At 34.1% G+C, this 17,045-nt stretch overlaps 2 protein-coding genes across 2 annotated transcripts; one reads left to right on the top strand and one right to left on the bottom strand.

Annotated features, from left to right (window-relative positions):
• Positions 1-1,363: 1,363 nt before the first annotated feature.
• On the top strand, positions 1,364-10,169 carry LOC125874593 (uncharacterized). Its single transcript, XM_049555506.1, has 3 exons — positions 1,364-1,558; positions 1,640-1,777; positions 9,744-10,169. Exons 1-3 carry the CDS (start codon positions 1,430-1,432, stop codon positions 9,924-9,926), a joined length of 450 nt encoding a protein of 149 aa, XP_049411463.1. The 5' UTR covers positions 1,364-1,429; the 3' UTR covers positions 9,927-10,169.
• Positions 10,170-10,527: 358 nt separating this feature from the next.
• Positions 10,528-13,485, bottom strand: LOC125874595 (uncharacterized). Its single transcript, XM_049555509.1, has 2 exons — positions 13,442-13,485; positions 10,528-11,050 (listed from the first exon to the last, which is right to left on the bottom strand). The coding sequence occupies exon 2, from the start codon at positions 11,000-11,002 to the stop codon at positions 10,796-10,798; it is 207 nt and encodes a 68-aa protein (XP_049411466.1). The 5' UTR covers positions 11,003-11,050; positions 13,442-13,485; the 3' UTR covers positions 10,528-10,795.
• Between the last annotated feature and the right edge of the window lie 3,560 nt (positions 13,486-17,045).

Raw genomic sequence — 17,045 nt, 5'->3', positions numbered from 1 at the left:
TTTAATATCACTAGTTTAGATATGGCGAGATAACCATTAAAGCTCAAAAATATCAATAGGGACATCACTACATCGGACATCAGTATCAATTTTGAGCCACATTCAAGAAAGTGTTTCTGATCTTCGTCCCTTTAATACATTATAAATTGAAGAAAAAAAAGAAGTGAAATTCTATAAATTTAGCCAAGACGATTTCAAAAATTGATTTTTTTTTTATTTGGTGTAAGCTCGATATAAGCTATACATTGCCTCAACAAATTGTTTGAACTCAGTTTAGTGATTGAAACACTTCTGACATCAACCAATAAATTGAGAATTTGAATCACGCCGGAGTAAAGTAAAAACACTCTTAATAACAATTTCAATTTTTTTTTTTGAATTCGGTGTGCGCTTGATTTAAGATTACATTATTTGAAAAAGATTATTTCGACTCATTTAGCGTTTGAAACACTTTTGACATCAACCAAAAATTGAGAATTTGAATCATGCTAGAGCAAAGTAAAAACACTCTTTGATTGGGGTGGGGGTGGGGTGAAAAGAGGGCTTAGTTGAAACTAGTGCCGGCAAAATGAACTCATATTTTGGTAACCTGCCCATATTTTAATGGATTGGGCGAGTAACTTTTTACATGGGTAAAATATGGATCCATACCCATATTCAACCTATAAAAAATGAGTAAACTATGGGTAAAATATGGATTAGCCAAATAAGTTAAACTTAAAACTTTTATTCACTCAAAATTCATGATATCACTAAAAAAAAAAAAACTGTAACTTCTCTTCCTTTTTATGTTCTTCTATAGAACTAATTATTTTTCTCTATAATTGAAAATGTGAAGTCTTTGGCCCTCCAAAAATATATATTTTAAATGTACATTTTTTTGTTAATTATAATTATATTTTTATATTTGTTTAATTTTATATTGAATAATAAATAATAGTGTAAAATAAGCAAATCATGTATTAGTATTGACATCGCTTAAGCCTTAAAGTGCATTAAGCATGTTTTAGTCCTAAAATGCAAATATTCATTTACTTTGAAATTAAAAATATTTTCTCCTTGTTATTACATAAATTTATTTTATATTGAAAAGTTAGGATTTTTTTATTTTTTTTTACTTTTATGGTACAATAAAACTAAATGAAACATTTTCAACATTTTTCATCTAAAAAAAACTAAAATATTTTCTCCATGTTGAATTCTTAAATAGAGTACTATTTACTCATGAAAATATGGGTAAAATATGAATAAATTAGTATTTTACTCGATCCATTTTTATCCATATCAAATATGAACGGGTTAAATTATTATCCATTTTATGTTGATCCATTTTCAACCCGCCCATTTGCTACCGCTAGTTGGAAGTTGGAACCCAATCCTTAAACCCTTGTAAAGCCCTACATCTTGATTTCCAACAAATTGGAAGAAAATGGACGCAATAGCAGCAGCTGAAGAGAGGATAGTTTCAGAAAGATTAAGGCAAAAACTCAACGAAGTTAACAGAGCTGCCCAAACCCAATTCGCCGGCATTCAAGACCACGTTGCTTTCACTCTTCAGGTTCTGCAATTTCTTCTCACCTGCTGATAATTGTATGTTTGATTAGGGCCCGTTTTGTTAATTTTTAATGGGTATGTGCAGCAAGCTTATTACAGATGTGCTTACGAATGCTTTGATAGGAGAAGAAATCAAGAGGAGATAGGGCGATGTGTGGAGCATTGCAGTGTTCCTGTGCACAATGCTCAGAATCTTTTCCAGAATGAAATGGCCAAGTTTCAGGTAAAGTTCATTTCTTTATACGTAATTTCATTTTTTCTTGCGGTATGAATTTGAAGTTATATCTAAAACAATGATAATGTGCTGTTTGTTACTCGCTCAGTCCCAATTTTATGTGATATGATTTGATTTGGTACTAAGTTTTAAGGAAGAGATGAAGTCTTTAAAAATGTGTGGTCTAAAACATTCGTGGACCACGTCTGTGGCCATAAATCAATTCATAGGTTGTACTTGTTTTCCATTATCAAAAATACCAAAGACAGGTGAAGATGTATATAATTATGTTTTAGTGCTTGGTGTGAGATTCTTGTTCTTACTCTAATGTTGCCTGTGATTGGTATAGAGGAAATTTGTAGTCAGTTGAAACGTTTTACCTTAGGGAATCTTTTTATAGTTTCCGGTTTGGTACAACGTAGGTGACACATGATGTTAAGGATAGGCTGTGGCCTGTGAGAACAGTATTTTGGTGATATTGTTTAGTATTGAAGATTGAAAGTCTTTACATGTTAGTTTAAGCTTGAGAAGAAAATTGCTTCCACTAATAAGTGAAAAAACTTATTTCTCCTTCTTGGTAGAAAATTATCATAAAGTATTTTTCAGTAATAAGACACTGAAAAATGACTTCATCATGAGGTGCTAGTTGCATTAGGGATGTGACTAGAGAGGTGCTAGGGGTCTCGACAGGTAGATTCGGTGGGCATCAAGGGGACTGGTGGTGGGATGGAGAAGTCCAAGTGAAGGTAGAGGAAAAGAAGGTGGCGTATGTGAAGTTTGTGGAAAGTAATGACGAGGAGATAAAACAAATGAATAGGGAAAGGTATAAGATGGAGAATGGAAGTAATGAAACGGATGGATAGATGATCGTGAGAGACAAAGGAGGAACAACTTAGTGATAAAGTTCCTGCACCTCCAACTTTAAGATTGGGGATTCAAGTCACCATAGGCGTAAAATGGGGAAGGGTAATCGTTTGGCTCCTGGGGTAGGGGGTGAAGTTCACCATATAGAAAAAGGGAGATGGATAGCCACGACGCCAGAATTGTTTAAAGCTTACATATATTTTTGTTCTTATAGGATAGTTTGATTTTCAGTTCTTTTCTTCCCCTTTTCTTATTCAAGTGAATTTTTTGTTCATTCAAAATTGTGCTTGAGCTTGTGTAAAGCATTAAAGTTGGTCTTCATGGTCCTTCTGAGGACTGAGTTTATAAAAATAGTGCTTACATTCATTTTAGGTTCTGTTAGAATAGGAATAGGTTTATATAATCCTATTAGAATATGAATAAGTTTATACAATCCTATTAGAATAGGAATAGGTTTATACAATCCTATTTAGAATAGGAATATGAATACAAATAGAAATAGGAATAGTAAATAGTATCCTACTTGGTAAAGGATTGTATTCTAGTGTCTATAAATAGGGTCTCAATGTAATAATGTAGACATAACAACAATTTAATACTATTCTTTTCCTATATTTCTCACATGGTATCAGAGCCTCTACGATCTTGGTAGAAAATCAAAGAGAGTCCGTTGCCGGCGGGTGGCTATTACCCATATATGCCGCCCGTCTGGCCAATAATTATGTTAACAAAAGTGACAAAAATCAATGATATATGCATGAACCCCATATTCAGGGGAAGAAAACTCAGTCAGACAGGTCACCGTGCTATCTTTCTGGTGATTACTTTTTCATATTTAATTTGTGTAGCACCGTGCCATCTTTTCGGTGACTATTTTTCTATATCTAATTTGTGTAGCACCGTGCCATCATTCCAGTGACTACTTTTTCATATTTAATTTTTGTAGCACCGTGCAATCTTTTTTTTTATGACAAGGGAAACCCGCTACCCTTTGGGTGCGCACAGGGTAAAACCCTTGCTCCTATGCAATAGCTTGCAAACCACATAGGAGAGGTAACCCGCACTAGGCATGCCCGAAGCGACGAGCTCGACCCAGAAGGCAAACCCCTTGCTTTTGCTGGCAAGGGGTTTCAAACTTGAGACCTCCAACATGGAAGTCCCAAGCCCAAACCACTGGGCCGCCCCGAAGGGTAGCACCGTGCGATCTTTCTGGTGACTTTTTTTTTCATATTTAATTTGTGTAGCATCGTGCCACCCTTCCGGTGACTACCTTTTTTGCATATTTGATTTGCGTAGCACCGTGCATCTCTCCGAACTACTTTTCATATTTAATTTGCGCCGTGGATTTTTCTGAACTCATATCTGAGTTGCATAGCACCGTGTGTCTTTTCGGTGGCTCCTTAGATTTGATTTCCGTAGTTCCATTCGTCTTTTCGGTGACAACTCAAATCTGATTTGCGTAGGGTTGTGCCATCATTCCGACCCTACCCATATTATTTCCTTTTTTCAATAGGGTCGTGCCATCAATCTGACCTTTCCTATATAATTTCTATTTTCTAGTTGGGTCGTGTCATCATTCCGACCCTATTCATATAATTTTATTTGACAACTTTCCGCCATCAAATCTACTCCGTCGTATGAGCACGTTCCGGCCAATTTTTCGGTGACTTTCTTATTTAATATCGACTCATCTATTGATTCCAACATGATCCATATACTTTGTACTAGATTTTGAGCACTTTGTTGCTCAGGGGGAGTTTAATAGCCTTGTATGTCGATTATGTGGGTCACTCAATGGTTCGAAACAGTCTTTGCAAGTTTGGTTTGGGAAGTTCAGCATTGTAATTTTATCACTCTGTGTTTTATCGGCATTATGCATCTAATTGAAGATTAAGCACATTGAAATTGACTGACATTATGCATCAAATCCAATATTTAATGAGAAGACAAGCACATTGAGATTGACTGTCAATTTTGTGAAGTCGACTGATCAACTTGCAGATATCTCACCAAGCCCCTCATCGGTCCTCGTATTAATTACATTTGTAACAAGCTAGGTACATGAATTGTATGCACTAGCTTGAGGGGGAGTGTTAGAACATGAATATGTTTATACAATCCTATTAGAATAGGAATAGGTTTATACAATCCTATTAGAATAGGAATAGGTTTATACAATCCTATTAGAATAGGAATAGGGTTATACAATCCTATTAGAATAGGAATAGGGTTATACAATCCTATTTAGAATAGGAATTGGAATAGTAAATAGTATCCTACTTGGTAAAGGATTGTATTCTAGTGTCTATAAATAGGGTCTCAATGTAATAATGTAGACACAACAACAATTCAATACTATTCTTTTCCTATATTTCTCACAGGTTCTGCCCCTCGACATACTGTAAAATTCCTACTTATCAAAGAAACATGGAAACAAAAGAAGATGAAAGACAGGAAAGAAAAAGCAGCAGCTTTTGATTTTTATTTCCTAGGGCTGGAGGTGACGTTGCGTGTGAGGCATGGGAACTTCTCATGGACTTAGAGTTATGTTAAATAGCTTAAATCTGAGCTCTGCGTGTCCTTGTGAGAATGTAGTTGTTCTTTTCATCAATTACTTAGTGGGTCATTTAAAATTTGTTGATAGGTTGAAATTTTTACTTGTGCCTCTTGATTTCTCAATTCCATAGCACCATTTATCATGTACTCTCCCTATTGGTGGAATGGGATTTCCTCCCTTAGTATATATGTGCATATTGTGGCTATGTAGAAGTAATAACACTATGGGTACACATCGGTGATCTCATGGATCCATAATGATGTAATCTATGGCCCCCAAGGCCTAGCTCAAGTGGCAAAAGGTGGAGGATTTGTGGCTTCCGTCGCAGGTTCAAGCCCCACACCATGCAAAGCGAAGCCCGGTATTTAAGTGGAGAGGGGTAGAGGGGCGGGCCCATTATCCACCGAGTTTAGAAGGCTGTGATTGGTCCAAAGGGAGGGTCACAGACGGATTTCTCGGTTATAAAAAAAAATAAAAAAAATAATGATGTAATCTATGGTATCATTATTTATTCCTGTTTTAAATTCTCATATGGAAGTGAATGCTATATGAGAGTAAATACTGTCTCTATGGGACCTAACATATTCACAAGAAGCGTTGTTGTACACATGTAGATGTTAAGATGAATGACTGGTTATACAAAATTAGAAATAATCACATCTGGAATAAACTATTATTGGCCCTATGTCTCTTATAAAAATCTCGAAATGGACCGGATGTTAGATGTGCCACCATGATGATCAAAGGTGTTAAAAGGAAGTGAGGTAGATCTCAAATTACATGGAGGGAAGTTTCTTAAAAAGACTTGTGATCTTTTCGAATCGGTGTGGATAAAACATAGTGGAAACAAAGTATCCATGCAGGCGATACCAACAAGTTAGATTAAGGTTTAGTTGTGATTGGGTGCACTTACATTAGGTCTGGTATTTTCCAAGAAGCTTTTTTGTTTAGTTTGAGATTTTTATGTCAGTAGCGATAAGTTTGAAACTTAATGAATCTTTGGTTTTAAAACCTTTAATTTGTCTGATTGAGTATTGGAATGAAGGAGACCAAGTGGAGTGGGGTTGATATAGAGCATCATGTTGTTGACCTATCTAATTTGGAATTGGGGTTTAGTTGTTTTGATTTCACAATGAGTTGTTTGATATGTTTGACTTTCTTTCCAATTAATACAAATCACCACGTTGCTAATTGCAGTTGGATGGTCCTGAAATGAGACAGTAGTGGTTTTAGATGATAATCTTGCTATTGAAATGCTTATCCTTTTCAGCTACACTTTTTAGTAGCATTTTGCTTGAGAAAAATATGATTCCAACAATTTTCATTAGTAATTTTACAGTTTATGCCTTTCAATTCTCTTATACCTTAGGAAATATTAGTTGCTATTTCCCTTCTTGTTTGATAAGTTCTTCTGATGAAGGTTTCATCAAGTACTCCCTCTATCCCTATTTACTTGTTCATTTTTGACTTGGCACATCTATTAAGAAAATAATAATTGACATAGTGAGTTTACCATTTTACCCCTATTAATTGATAGAATTCCAAAATCAATTTACTCATGAAAGAGGTTCTATCTTTTTCAAAAACATTAACCTCTCTAAATAAATTGAGGTATAATGGGTATAAAATATTGTCTTTTCTTGATTTGTCAAAAATGACAAGTAAAAAGGGACAAATAAAAGGTCAAAATTGGAAAAGTAAAGGGACAAAGAGAGTATATATTGGTATATGATTTGAAGAAGCTTGTTATCAGGGAACTGAATTTTGGGTTAGTAGCGACTCAGGGACACGTTCTGTTTCAAAAAGGAAACGATCTACTTATTAGATATTACAGATCAGATAAAGCCCTTGCATATCTTTACTTTATAAGTATGAAATTGCATCTAATCGAGTGAAAAAAACTCAGGAAACTTCATGTCGTTTGCCCCTATCAAATATATATATATATATATATATATAGAGAGAGAGAGAGAGAGAGAAAGAGAGAGAGAGAGAGAGAGAGATTGGTTGAAGGGCGAGGGTATTAGACAAAATAGATTAAAGTAGAAGTACAATCACTCTCCCCTACCCAAACAAACCAAACACATACATACTTAGTCCAACAACACTTCTTGAAGTGTGTACATAATTTTTGATAGGATAAAGTTTTATTTATAAGCACTACCAATAGGCTACTGCTGCAAAATTACAAAAGTAGGACTTGCTTTACAATTACATATTCCAAATCTAACAACTCCTGCATATCATTCATATTCAAAACTAAATTGCCATTAGTAGAACAAATTCTGCTTACATCTATACGTTATAACAGAGGGCATCTCCTTTTTATCTTCACAACACCTCCTGTTTCTCTGTAGAGTCCAAGCATTGCATAGGGGAACTGACATCCAAATCTTTTTATGAATTCTGCCAGCATAATATGTCTTCCAGCAGACTAACAATCTTCTAAAACTGTAGTGTACTGCACAATATACTCCAAAAACTGTCAATAACATTTCCCCGATCTGCCAAACTGCAATGTATGAAAAGATGCTCAATAAACTAATTAGATATTTCTCATAAGTAACACCTGCTACATAGCATATACCCTTAAGATTGTGAAGTATATTCTTAAGATTGTTGATACCATTTTTTGCCTTCTCCATCTTTTAAGATTAAGTGACTCCTAATTTTGATTTTCCTCACATTCTCATCAGTTCAACCAAGCTCTCATCTTTCCTACATAATGCTTACGACCCAAAGAATCGAGTGGATATTCATTCGGCATATTATATTACTGGTTGAATAGGTTTGTTGAATCCAGTATAACTATAAAATTTTCCTTAGGAGTGGGGGGACATGAATCAATTTAAGAGTTCACCGATATAATTGGAAGGTTTATATTCTTCTTCTCCTCTAACAACCAATTCAAAATAAAATATTCTTGTCCTCCTCTCAGCTATTAAATTGCCAGAAGAGAAAATTGTCGCAGAGAAATATTTGATGATAATGATCCCAGAGTACCAATCAAAAAAAGTTAATGTTCCCAGAGTGTATTAGCTCTGAGAATTGAGACCAAATGTCCAAATGATTCTCACTGATTATGTTGATGTTCTTGTGAGAATAAGTTGCTGTTGAAGCTTGTGAACTGATACTCGCAACTTGTGTGAATAGTTTCTGTGGAATGGGTAATTTGTCTCTGATTTGTTTGTTTTTAATCAGTAAAATCAAGTGTATTATCAATGAGAGCTAAGCAAAAGCTCGATAATAACTTCTCAGAGAATGTAAAGAACTAATAAGAAAATCTATCATGAGAGTTGGTTCTAAACCAAGAAAAAAATACACATTTGTTTTTAAAATTGAGAATGTTGTCTCTTCTGTCTTCAAAGCCTTCAGCTTTATGTTCCTCTCTGATAACCCACCACACAACTACAGGGATAGTGTTCTAAATCTTAGAGGAGACTTTAGACATGCCATTGTTTTTCCTATCTAACAAAAATTCCAAGGGGGTGTAGGGTGAAACCATCTTGTGTCCAAGGCGGTCAAAGAAATATACCAGATTGACAAGCAGCTTTACAATGAAGAAAAAGATGATTGACATCCTCAGCATCTTCTTCACAGAGTGAGCATCTTTTGCAAAGAGGGATGCCTCTCTTCTGAAGATTGTTCAGGGTAAGGCATTTACCTTTAACCACTAACCAAGAAAAGCATTTGACTGCACGCATGTTTTTTTTTTTTGATAATTCAACTGCATGTATTGCTCTAAGATGTATGAACCACCCGAAGTCTTTCCAAATGTCTGTACTAATAGAATTTGAGTCACTTGTGCATCTGAAGTGAGATGGAAAAGTCTCTTTCAGAGGCATATTGCATCTGCTCTGTTTCCGAGTCGGATGGATCAAATTGACTCTGGTTTTAGGTTTTGTAATTAGGATGTTTGCCTTGAACCCTTAATAGTGGGTGGCTGGTCAAGTCCTGGTTTTGGATTTCTGAACGACTGAACCATCATTTGTTTTTCAGATTAGCTTTCCTATCTTGGGCTAGGCATCTTATCTCCCCCTCTTCCTTCCTTGTACACCAACTGTGACTTTGGGTTGTGGGGTTTGTTACTTATATTATAATCTGATAATTTGTTTTCTTGAGTTCACATTAGTAGTAGTGGCATTTGGAGACAGATTTGGGAACTATGAAAAACTATGCATCCCAAAAATAATAATAGTAGTCGGTGTTGCTTCATAGGCTTGAAGCCCTGCACTGCAGATAAGTGTGTGCTTTAATCGTTGACGTGCAAAGTGATCTCAACGAGAAACGTTTGATCAATTAGATCTCAATTTTAAGGAGTTAGACTAATATCAACATTATTGTACATTGGATGTTGAAATTAGTTATGTCAATTGAAATTCTATCATATCATAGTACTAAATTCCCATATGTATGATATTATTTTATCTTCCGTAAATTGTCATTCAATTTTAAAAAGACGAGCTTCTTCTTTTTGTTTCCCGCAAAAGCCGTGTGCTTCACTTCTATAGCGTCAAGCATAGTTTATTAATGTAATTTATTGGTTAATTATAGGAAAGACTGAACAGGTCTCTAATGGTGTGCCAAGACAAGTTTGAGAGTGCCAAACTCCAGAAGAACAAAAGCAACGCCACAATGGAACTGGAATCATGTGTTGACCAGTCAGTTCACGACAGCATCAATGTACTGCCCCATCTTGTTGACAAACTAAAGGCTTCTCTCGGCATCAATAATTGAAGAAGATGTAGGTAGCATCGCCATGAATTTGAGGTGAAATGAGGGTTTTATATTTTAATGTTAGTTTTCATAAACAGTATTTGCTTAGATGAGTCTAAGTAAGGGAAATCAACTCTACAAGAAGTAATGAAAAATGAATTCAGCTTTGCAGACTATAAATCAGTTGCTCCTGGAAGTTGTTTACTTTAAGGACGATTGTGCATACAGATTATCAGTAAAATAAAATGTTCAGTCACTTTATACCTAACTTGTTTTAGCTTGTTGCTAACTTTTTTGGAAGTCTCCAGCATACCTTAATGTCAAGGAATACAACATTACTTGATTTTCGTTTCTGAATTCTATCATCGTGCCCGATGAACCAAACTAAACTTATGTCTATAAAACGAGAAAGTCATTCAACTACTTTAAAGATCAAATTTAGCTCACTGTGCTAACACAGACAATTTTAAAACATTTTCTTCAAATGTTCATTTGCTGGGATAATGATAATATGGGCACCCTGAGACGGCCAATTTTATTTGTAGTAGTTGATAATTTTCGTTACAAAATATACACACTGGCGCAGTAAATGATTTAATACAGATCAATGAATACTTAATGCAGAGTCTGTAAAACCTAAAATAAACAATATGACTGTATAGTCTGTAGACCATGAAATTCAAAAAGGAAGAAAATTTATCTCAACATGAAAAGCTTAAAAAAAGATGCAATATCTTGATATCTTTACAGCAAAGTATATATATTCGCAAAGCATGAGAAACAGGACAAGTTATTCAACAAGCATAAGATGATTGAAGTCCTGTTCTACTGATTCAAAATCATCCGATACTTCTTTCCAAATTGCAGTGTGACCTTCATATTGCACACAATTATTGCTTGGGTGCCAAACTTACTTCAGCCTCACTGCTGCGTTTTGCATCTTCAAACTTATCAATGGCTACTTGAAGTTCATCTGAGCCTCCAACAGCTCTCATAGTGTAGTAGTACACACCAAAAACAAATCCTGTCAAACCTCCTGCCATAACCAGATTCTTAGTCTTGGGAGCAAGGGCACTGTATCCTGGAAGTCCAGCCATCTTCTCAGAAGGAACTAACCTAAGACTTTTGTACTCTGCTTTTTTCTCCTGCAATAAGACGCAGAATGCAGCTGAATTGGGAATGTTTGAAACTACAAGACATCTGGTGAAAAAATCAATAGATGTGCATGTCTCTGACAAATGTGAATATGTGATTACGGCTTACTTCATTCTCCTTTTTGGTTTTTGATGCAAGTTCAAGGTTTAATTGCATAAAAGAATCAAGACCTCAAAAGTCACGGAGTATTATAGTCAAGTAAGCAAATTACATATAGATGAAAATATCAGGACATAAGCTTCCCAGTTCCTTCCTACCACAACACCTTGTGGAGCACAGGTACAAAAATGAGGCTGTATCTAATATAGATACCAGCTGAACAGTATAAATCAGACATTACATTTCTATTTATTTTCATAATTTAATATGCCTATACTGAAAACAAGTACTGCAAGATGCATTCAGACATCATACTATAATAAGAAATGCAAAAACAACTACTCCATCAGGTTGTATTATAACATTCAAACACAAGATGCATCAAACACAAGATGCATCTAAATTTCCAATCTAGCTTCGAATTACATTTAATTGAAGGTAAGTTATTTCGATGTTGAAAAGACTTATATCTTAAACGCAACAAGGTTCAGTGTACATTTAAACACTATTATCATAGAAGGAAAATATGAGATTTTTCATCTCAACATTTAAAAAAGTTTACTTTCAATTTTTTTTTGTGGCGTCATAAATGTCCATTTAGTGTGTACATTCAAATAGGGGATGAATGTAAACAACATCCACCATCCATTCCCACCGTATTTAGTGTGTGCATTCAACTTTTTTTGTTGTGGCATCATATTTGCCCCCTCACAACTAAATTTTTTTTTAAAAAAACAAAGTACCCCAACAACAATATCCACCATCCTATTCCCATAAGGGCAGAATGCAGGGAAACAATAGAAGGGCAGAATTCTTCCGAGACAAGTCAAGTTGAGGGAAATTGTGGGATGGAGCCAAGCAAGAAAATGTCAACCGAGTAGCCAAGTTTATGCTATCTGCACATGATGCAATTTTAGGACAAGGTTTAACTTGTGTTGTGGCCATTCCTTTATCATGGAATATCTCCATCAATGATTTAACTAGGCAACATTTGTGTAAGCATATCTATCTTCTTAGCAATCATTCAACAATTAGCTACAATTGCTACTTGCAAATTTATTTTCCTCAAAATTCATATATGTTTAAAAATTGATTACATAGTCCGATCATACCAAATGAGAGTTAACAACTGTGTAGAGAGTGTACCAACATATTTAACCCCAAAGGAGACACTCAGACTACGTCTCAGAAAACCACTGATACGGAGAGAAATGCATAGTAAGGGACATAACCCAGACCCATACATATTTCTGTAACCCAACATCACTGGAACACATTGATCAATTTGCTGATGACTGAAGCAATGTGACACAACGGCATAGAGATATATCGTAATATTGGAGTACAACGCTCTTAATGACACGAGTGACAAGTTATCAAGATGTTGTATGTTTCAGTCTAGCCAAAGAGGTAATGGATTCAAAGAGGACGTAGTTATCTCTAAGGATCTAAGACTCTTAATGAATTCTAAGATGCTTGTTAATTATCCATCTTACCAGGTGGGCTTCAAAAAGCTACTATCATTTAATACTAAATGCTCTACACAAATACGAGATCAAGATAGATTTGACCATTGTTACAAAGTCAAGCAAGCAAAACAAAAAATCTATGATTGAACAATTTGGCAACATCATATCTTGTCTAAAGAGACCAAACTTGAAATCAAGCTGGAGGTAAGTCCACATGGACATAGTAATTTACTACCTCTGCTCGACAATACTTGTAGCATTCATAACTAATGCTTATACCAACATATGCAAAGATGTTCCAAACTTTCAATAATACATGACAATTTCCATCAAATAATTCTACAATTCAAGCGAAAGAAACGATCTTTCATCCATCAAATACCCAAAAGAAATCAAAACCCCAAAGAACTACAGACACAAACAAAAAACGGGCAAGTACTTCCTTTAATTGACATAGTTTCCACTAAAATACACAAGCAATTCCAACCTCTAGTTAGATATATTACAACCAAACACTACTTTTAAGTAGGCAAGTGCAGTACATCAGTATTGCACTGATCCAAAAACTATTGAAGGTACATGCGAAAAAATGATCAAAAGAGCATCCATCCACAATCAAATCATCGCATCAATAATAAGTAAATTCAATGTCAAGTAAGCAAAAGCCAATCACAGAAGCATATATACTCATTTCTTCCATAAGAGTGACTCAAATTCGAAGTTTCTCTTCTTTAAAGGAGCAAACATTTTCACTGAAAGAAGTAGAATTAAACAAAATCAAGCAAAAAAAGGGAGGAGAAATTGGAAATGAACCTGGAAATCTTGGTGAAGAAGGAACCTGAAGATGATCAAAAACCCTAATAATGTCAAAATCTATTTAGCAGGAGACAGATAAACCTCTTACATTGTGGGCCGGGTCAGATGGGTTTTATCAATCCAATCCACGTCTTATTTACAAGTTTTTGCATGGGTTTTAAATTTTGGCCCATAATATTTATTTGATGCAAAATTGTGGATTAAATCCTTCGGAAAAATTACGTGGATAAGCAAAAATATACTAGTTTATTAGTTAATATAGCAATAGTTTGAATTAATTACAACTCACAGCTTAATTTTAGATGTAATTATGTCGTGTATACATATACAAATACAAATTATACACATATATATACAATTATATGACAGATATATAAATACAATTAGCCTCTCTCCGCTCTCTACCCTCTCTCGCTCGCTTCTCTCCTCCCTCGCTCGCCAGATATACAAATACATATGTATACCAGTTACATATATACAATTATTTGACAGATATACATTTACAATTCGACTGATATACATATACAATTCGCCTCTCTCCACTCTCTGCCCTCTCTCCTCCCTCTCCCAATCTCGCTCGCCTCTCTCCACTCTCTACCCTCTTTCCTCGCTCTAACATGTAGCTACGAATCATAATTAGTAAACTATTGTTATGGAGCATAATTAAGTTATTTTTGAGTGGCTATTTGTGAAAATTCTCCAATCCTTAACTGTGATCTAATTTCACGGAAACAACTTTTAATAGAATATATTTTTTTTTGGGGGTGGGGGGATAAGTTTTATACTTCCTCTGTCCCTAATTACTTGTCCACTTTTCCTTTTTTTGTTGTCCCTAATTACTTGTCCCTTTTGACAAATTAAGAAAAAATAATTTGTTTTACCTATTATACCCTCAATTAATTACTTTGAAAAAGGTAAAACTTCTTGAAGATTTTAAGTAGGGATGGCAATTGGGGGAGGGCAGGGGAGGGGGGAACAGGGCACACCCTTAATAGGGCGGGGCAGGGGAAGCTTTAAATGAGGCGGGGTAGGGTAGGGCAGGGCAAGGTCTAAAATAGAGGATGAGATAGCTAGAGGAGAAGAATCGGTGAAGAAAGCTGAAAAAACCTCAACGATTTGGGGACTTTCGGGCTCCTAATACCGTGATTCTGCAGCCTCAAGTACTAGTTGGAATTCATCATATAGTCACAGTCACTTGAAATTAATAGAATAATATTTTTGGAATTTTGTTGTTTTGTAAGGTATTGATTAATTAATAGTAGTAATTTAAGGTGTGATTTGTTATTTTTCTACGTTCCAATTGTGATAGAATAATAAGTGTGCTACATGCAAAAAAAATAAAAAAAAAAATAATCAAGTTTACTCCAATTCCTACCCGCACTTACCAATATTTATGATACAACTAAAAAATCACGTAACTTGATGGGGTTGGGGTCTTGCACTGTTATTATAATGGGGGAGGGCAGGGCAGGGATTAGTGGGGCATGTTAATTTTAAAAAAATGCTAAACGGGGTAGGGTAGGGCAGGCCAAAATGTTAATAGGTCAAGGCTTACCCCACCCCGCCCTGCCCTAACCCGCCCTATTGCCACCCCTAATTTTAAGTTTTTAATCCACTTCATACTTAATATGGGTAAAATGGTAAACTCACTATGTCAATCATTGTTTTCTTAATAGATGTGTCAATTCAAAAATGCACAAGTCATTAAAGACAGATGGAGTGATAGTATTTAATTCGCAGGACAAGACTTTTAGAGTACTTTTGTCATTATGACATAACTTGTACAATTTTGAGACATAACTTGTATCATTGAACTTATGTCTTATGTCACTGAACTTACGTCTTGGACATAACTTAGATCACCAAACTTGTGTCTTGGTTTGTTTTGCCATAACTTTTATGCCTTGGGATATAATTTGTGTTTTGACTTAATTTTTTTTTTTTCTTGTGACTTGGGATATAATTTGTGTCACTGAACTTATACTCAGGGGTATAACTTATCATTTAACTTATGTCTGGGACATAATGTACTACAGGGTCGTTTGGTAGGCCGTATTAAAATAAATAGTCCATGTATTATGTGTGGTATTATTTAGTACTATGTTTGGTAGGAATTTGCACCTATGTAGTTATACCTCATACATGGTATTGTAGGATGTATTACTAATACCTTCCATTTGGAGGTATTAGTAATATACATAGGATATAATACCATGGGATAAGTCTATGTAAAGACAAAAATATCCCTCAAATCATTTTAATTATTTTGTTTATTTTATGTTTTTTAATTGTACTAGTAAATTTATTTAAGGGAAAAAGGCCTGATATATCCCTCAACTTTGTCATTTGAAGCTGATATGCCCCTCGTTACGAAAGTGGCTCATATATACCCTTATCATTACACAAACGGCTCACATATACCCTTCATTTAACGGAAGTGAAAAAATTAGTTTTAAATTTATATTTTTGACTTTTGATTTCTTTAAAAAAAATATTTAGGGGTATATATGATTTTTCTAGAAAATTTCAAGGTATATTTTAATTTTTTTCGGACATAAATTATTTTTTGACTTTTTGATTATCATTATTTGAGTTTCTTTCTCTTATTTTATTTTTTTCTTTCATTCCTTAGTGTAAAGAAAAAAAATTAAAACTATTTTTTTTGTGGCTATATTATAATTTAAAACTATTTTTTCGGATATATTGTAATTTAATTTTTGTATTTGAAGAAAAAAATTGGGTCATCTATAATAAATTTTACAAGAATATTAGCAAAACTTAAATAAATTTGACCATCAAAATAATAAATCTAAATTAGTCATTGAAACAAAAAAAAGTTAAAAAAAATAATATATGTTTGAGGAGGATTAAATATACCCATATGGGATTATATATTTTTAAAATAATTAAAAAAATTAAACTAAAATTAATTTTTCACTTCCGTTAGAGGAAAAGGGTATATGTGAGCCCTTTGTTTAACAGTAGGGGTATATATGAGTCACTTTTATAACGAGTGTATATCAGCTCTAAATGACAAAGTTGAGGGGTATATCAGACCCTTTTCCCTTTATTTAAATAAATTAGCTTCCAAATTATTTAGAGAGAGTTGTTTGTTACTAAATAAATCCAATACAAATTAATACAATATATATTTTGAACAATTTATAAAATTGCATACATATTAAAATTACAACTTGCAATTTTTATGTATAAATGTAGATGATTTATTCAATTTTACTATTGTTTACCGTCTTTTCAATTTTTAAAGTGATATATAGTTTATCTTTTTTAAATTGAAAATTGACATTTTGTAAGTGAACAATTTACTAAGATGATAATTATTTATCCTCAAATAATTTAAGTGGAAAAAAAGACAAACATGACAACAAAATTGTTCTTCTCATAACTAGTTAGAAGGCCATAAAAAAATAATATTGTCCAGTAATTATTTACCTTAACTCAATTACATAATAATTCAAGGGTATAATTGGAAAGAAGTTTTTTATAAAGTTTTAATCCAAACACAAGATGAGGTGGGAAACAATGAACCAAACACTTGATAAAAATAAACCCGGCATTACTAATCCCTTCACTATTAATC

The sequence above is a fragment of the Solanum stenotomum genome, chromosome 8 (genome assembly GCF_019186545.1).
Source record: "Solanum stenotomum isolate F172 chromosome 8, ASM1918654v1, whole genome shotgun sequence".
Lineage (NCBI taxonomy): Eukaryota > Viridiplantae > Streptophyta > Magnoliopsida > Solanales > Solanaceae > Solanum > Solanum stenotomum.
The sequence above is the reverse complement of the archived record's forward strand: the minus strand, read 5'-3'. Positions and strand labels throughout refer to the sequence as shown.

What these genes read in the sequence shown, in the direction of transcription:
- LOC125874593 (XM_049555506.1), top strand. Translation starts at nt 1,430, where the DNA reads ATGGACGCAATAGCAGCAGCTGAAGAGAGGATAGTTTCAGAAAGATTA. An exon ending in ACGTTGCTTTCACTCTTCAG is followed by an intron (nt 1,559 to 1,639) that starts GTTCTGCAATTT and finishes GGGTATGTGCAG; the next exon opens with CAAGCTTATTACAGATGTGC. An exon ending in ATGAAATGGCCAAGTTTCAG is followed by an intron (nt 1,778 to 9,743) that starts GTAAAGTTCATT and finishes GGTTAATTATAG; the next exon opens with GAAAGACTGAACAGGTCTCT.
- LOC125874595 (XM_049555509.1), bottom strand. Translation starts at nt 11,002, where the DNA reads ATGGCTGGACTTCCAGGATACAGTGCCCTTGCTCCCAAGACTAAGAAT.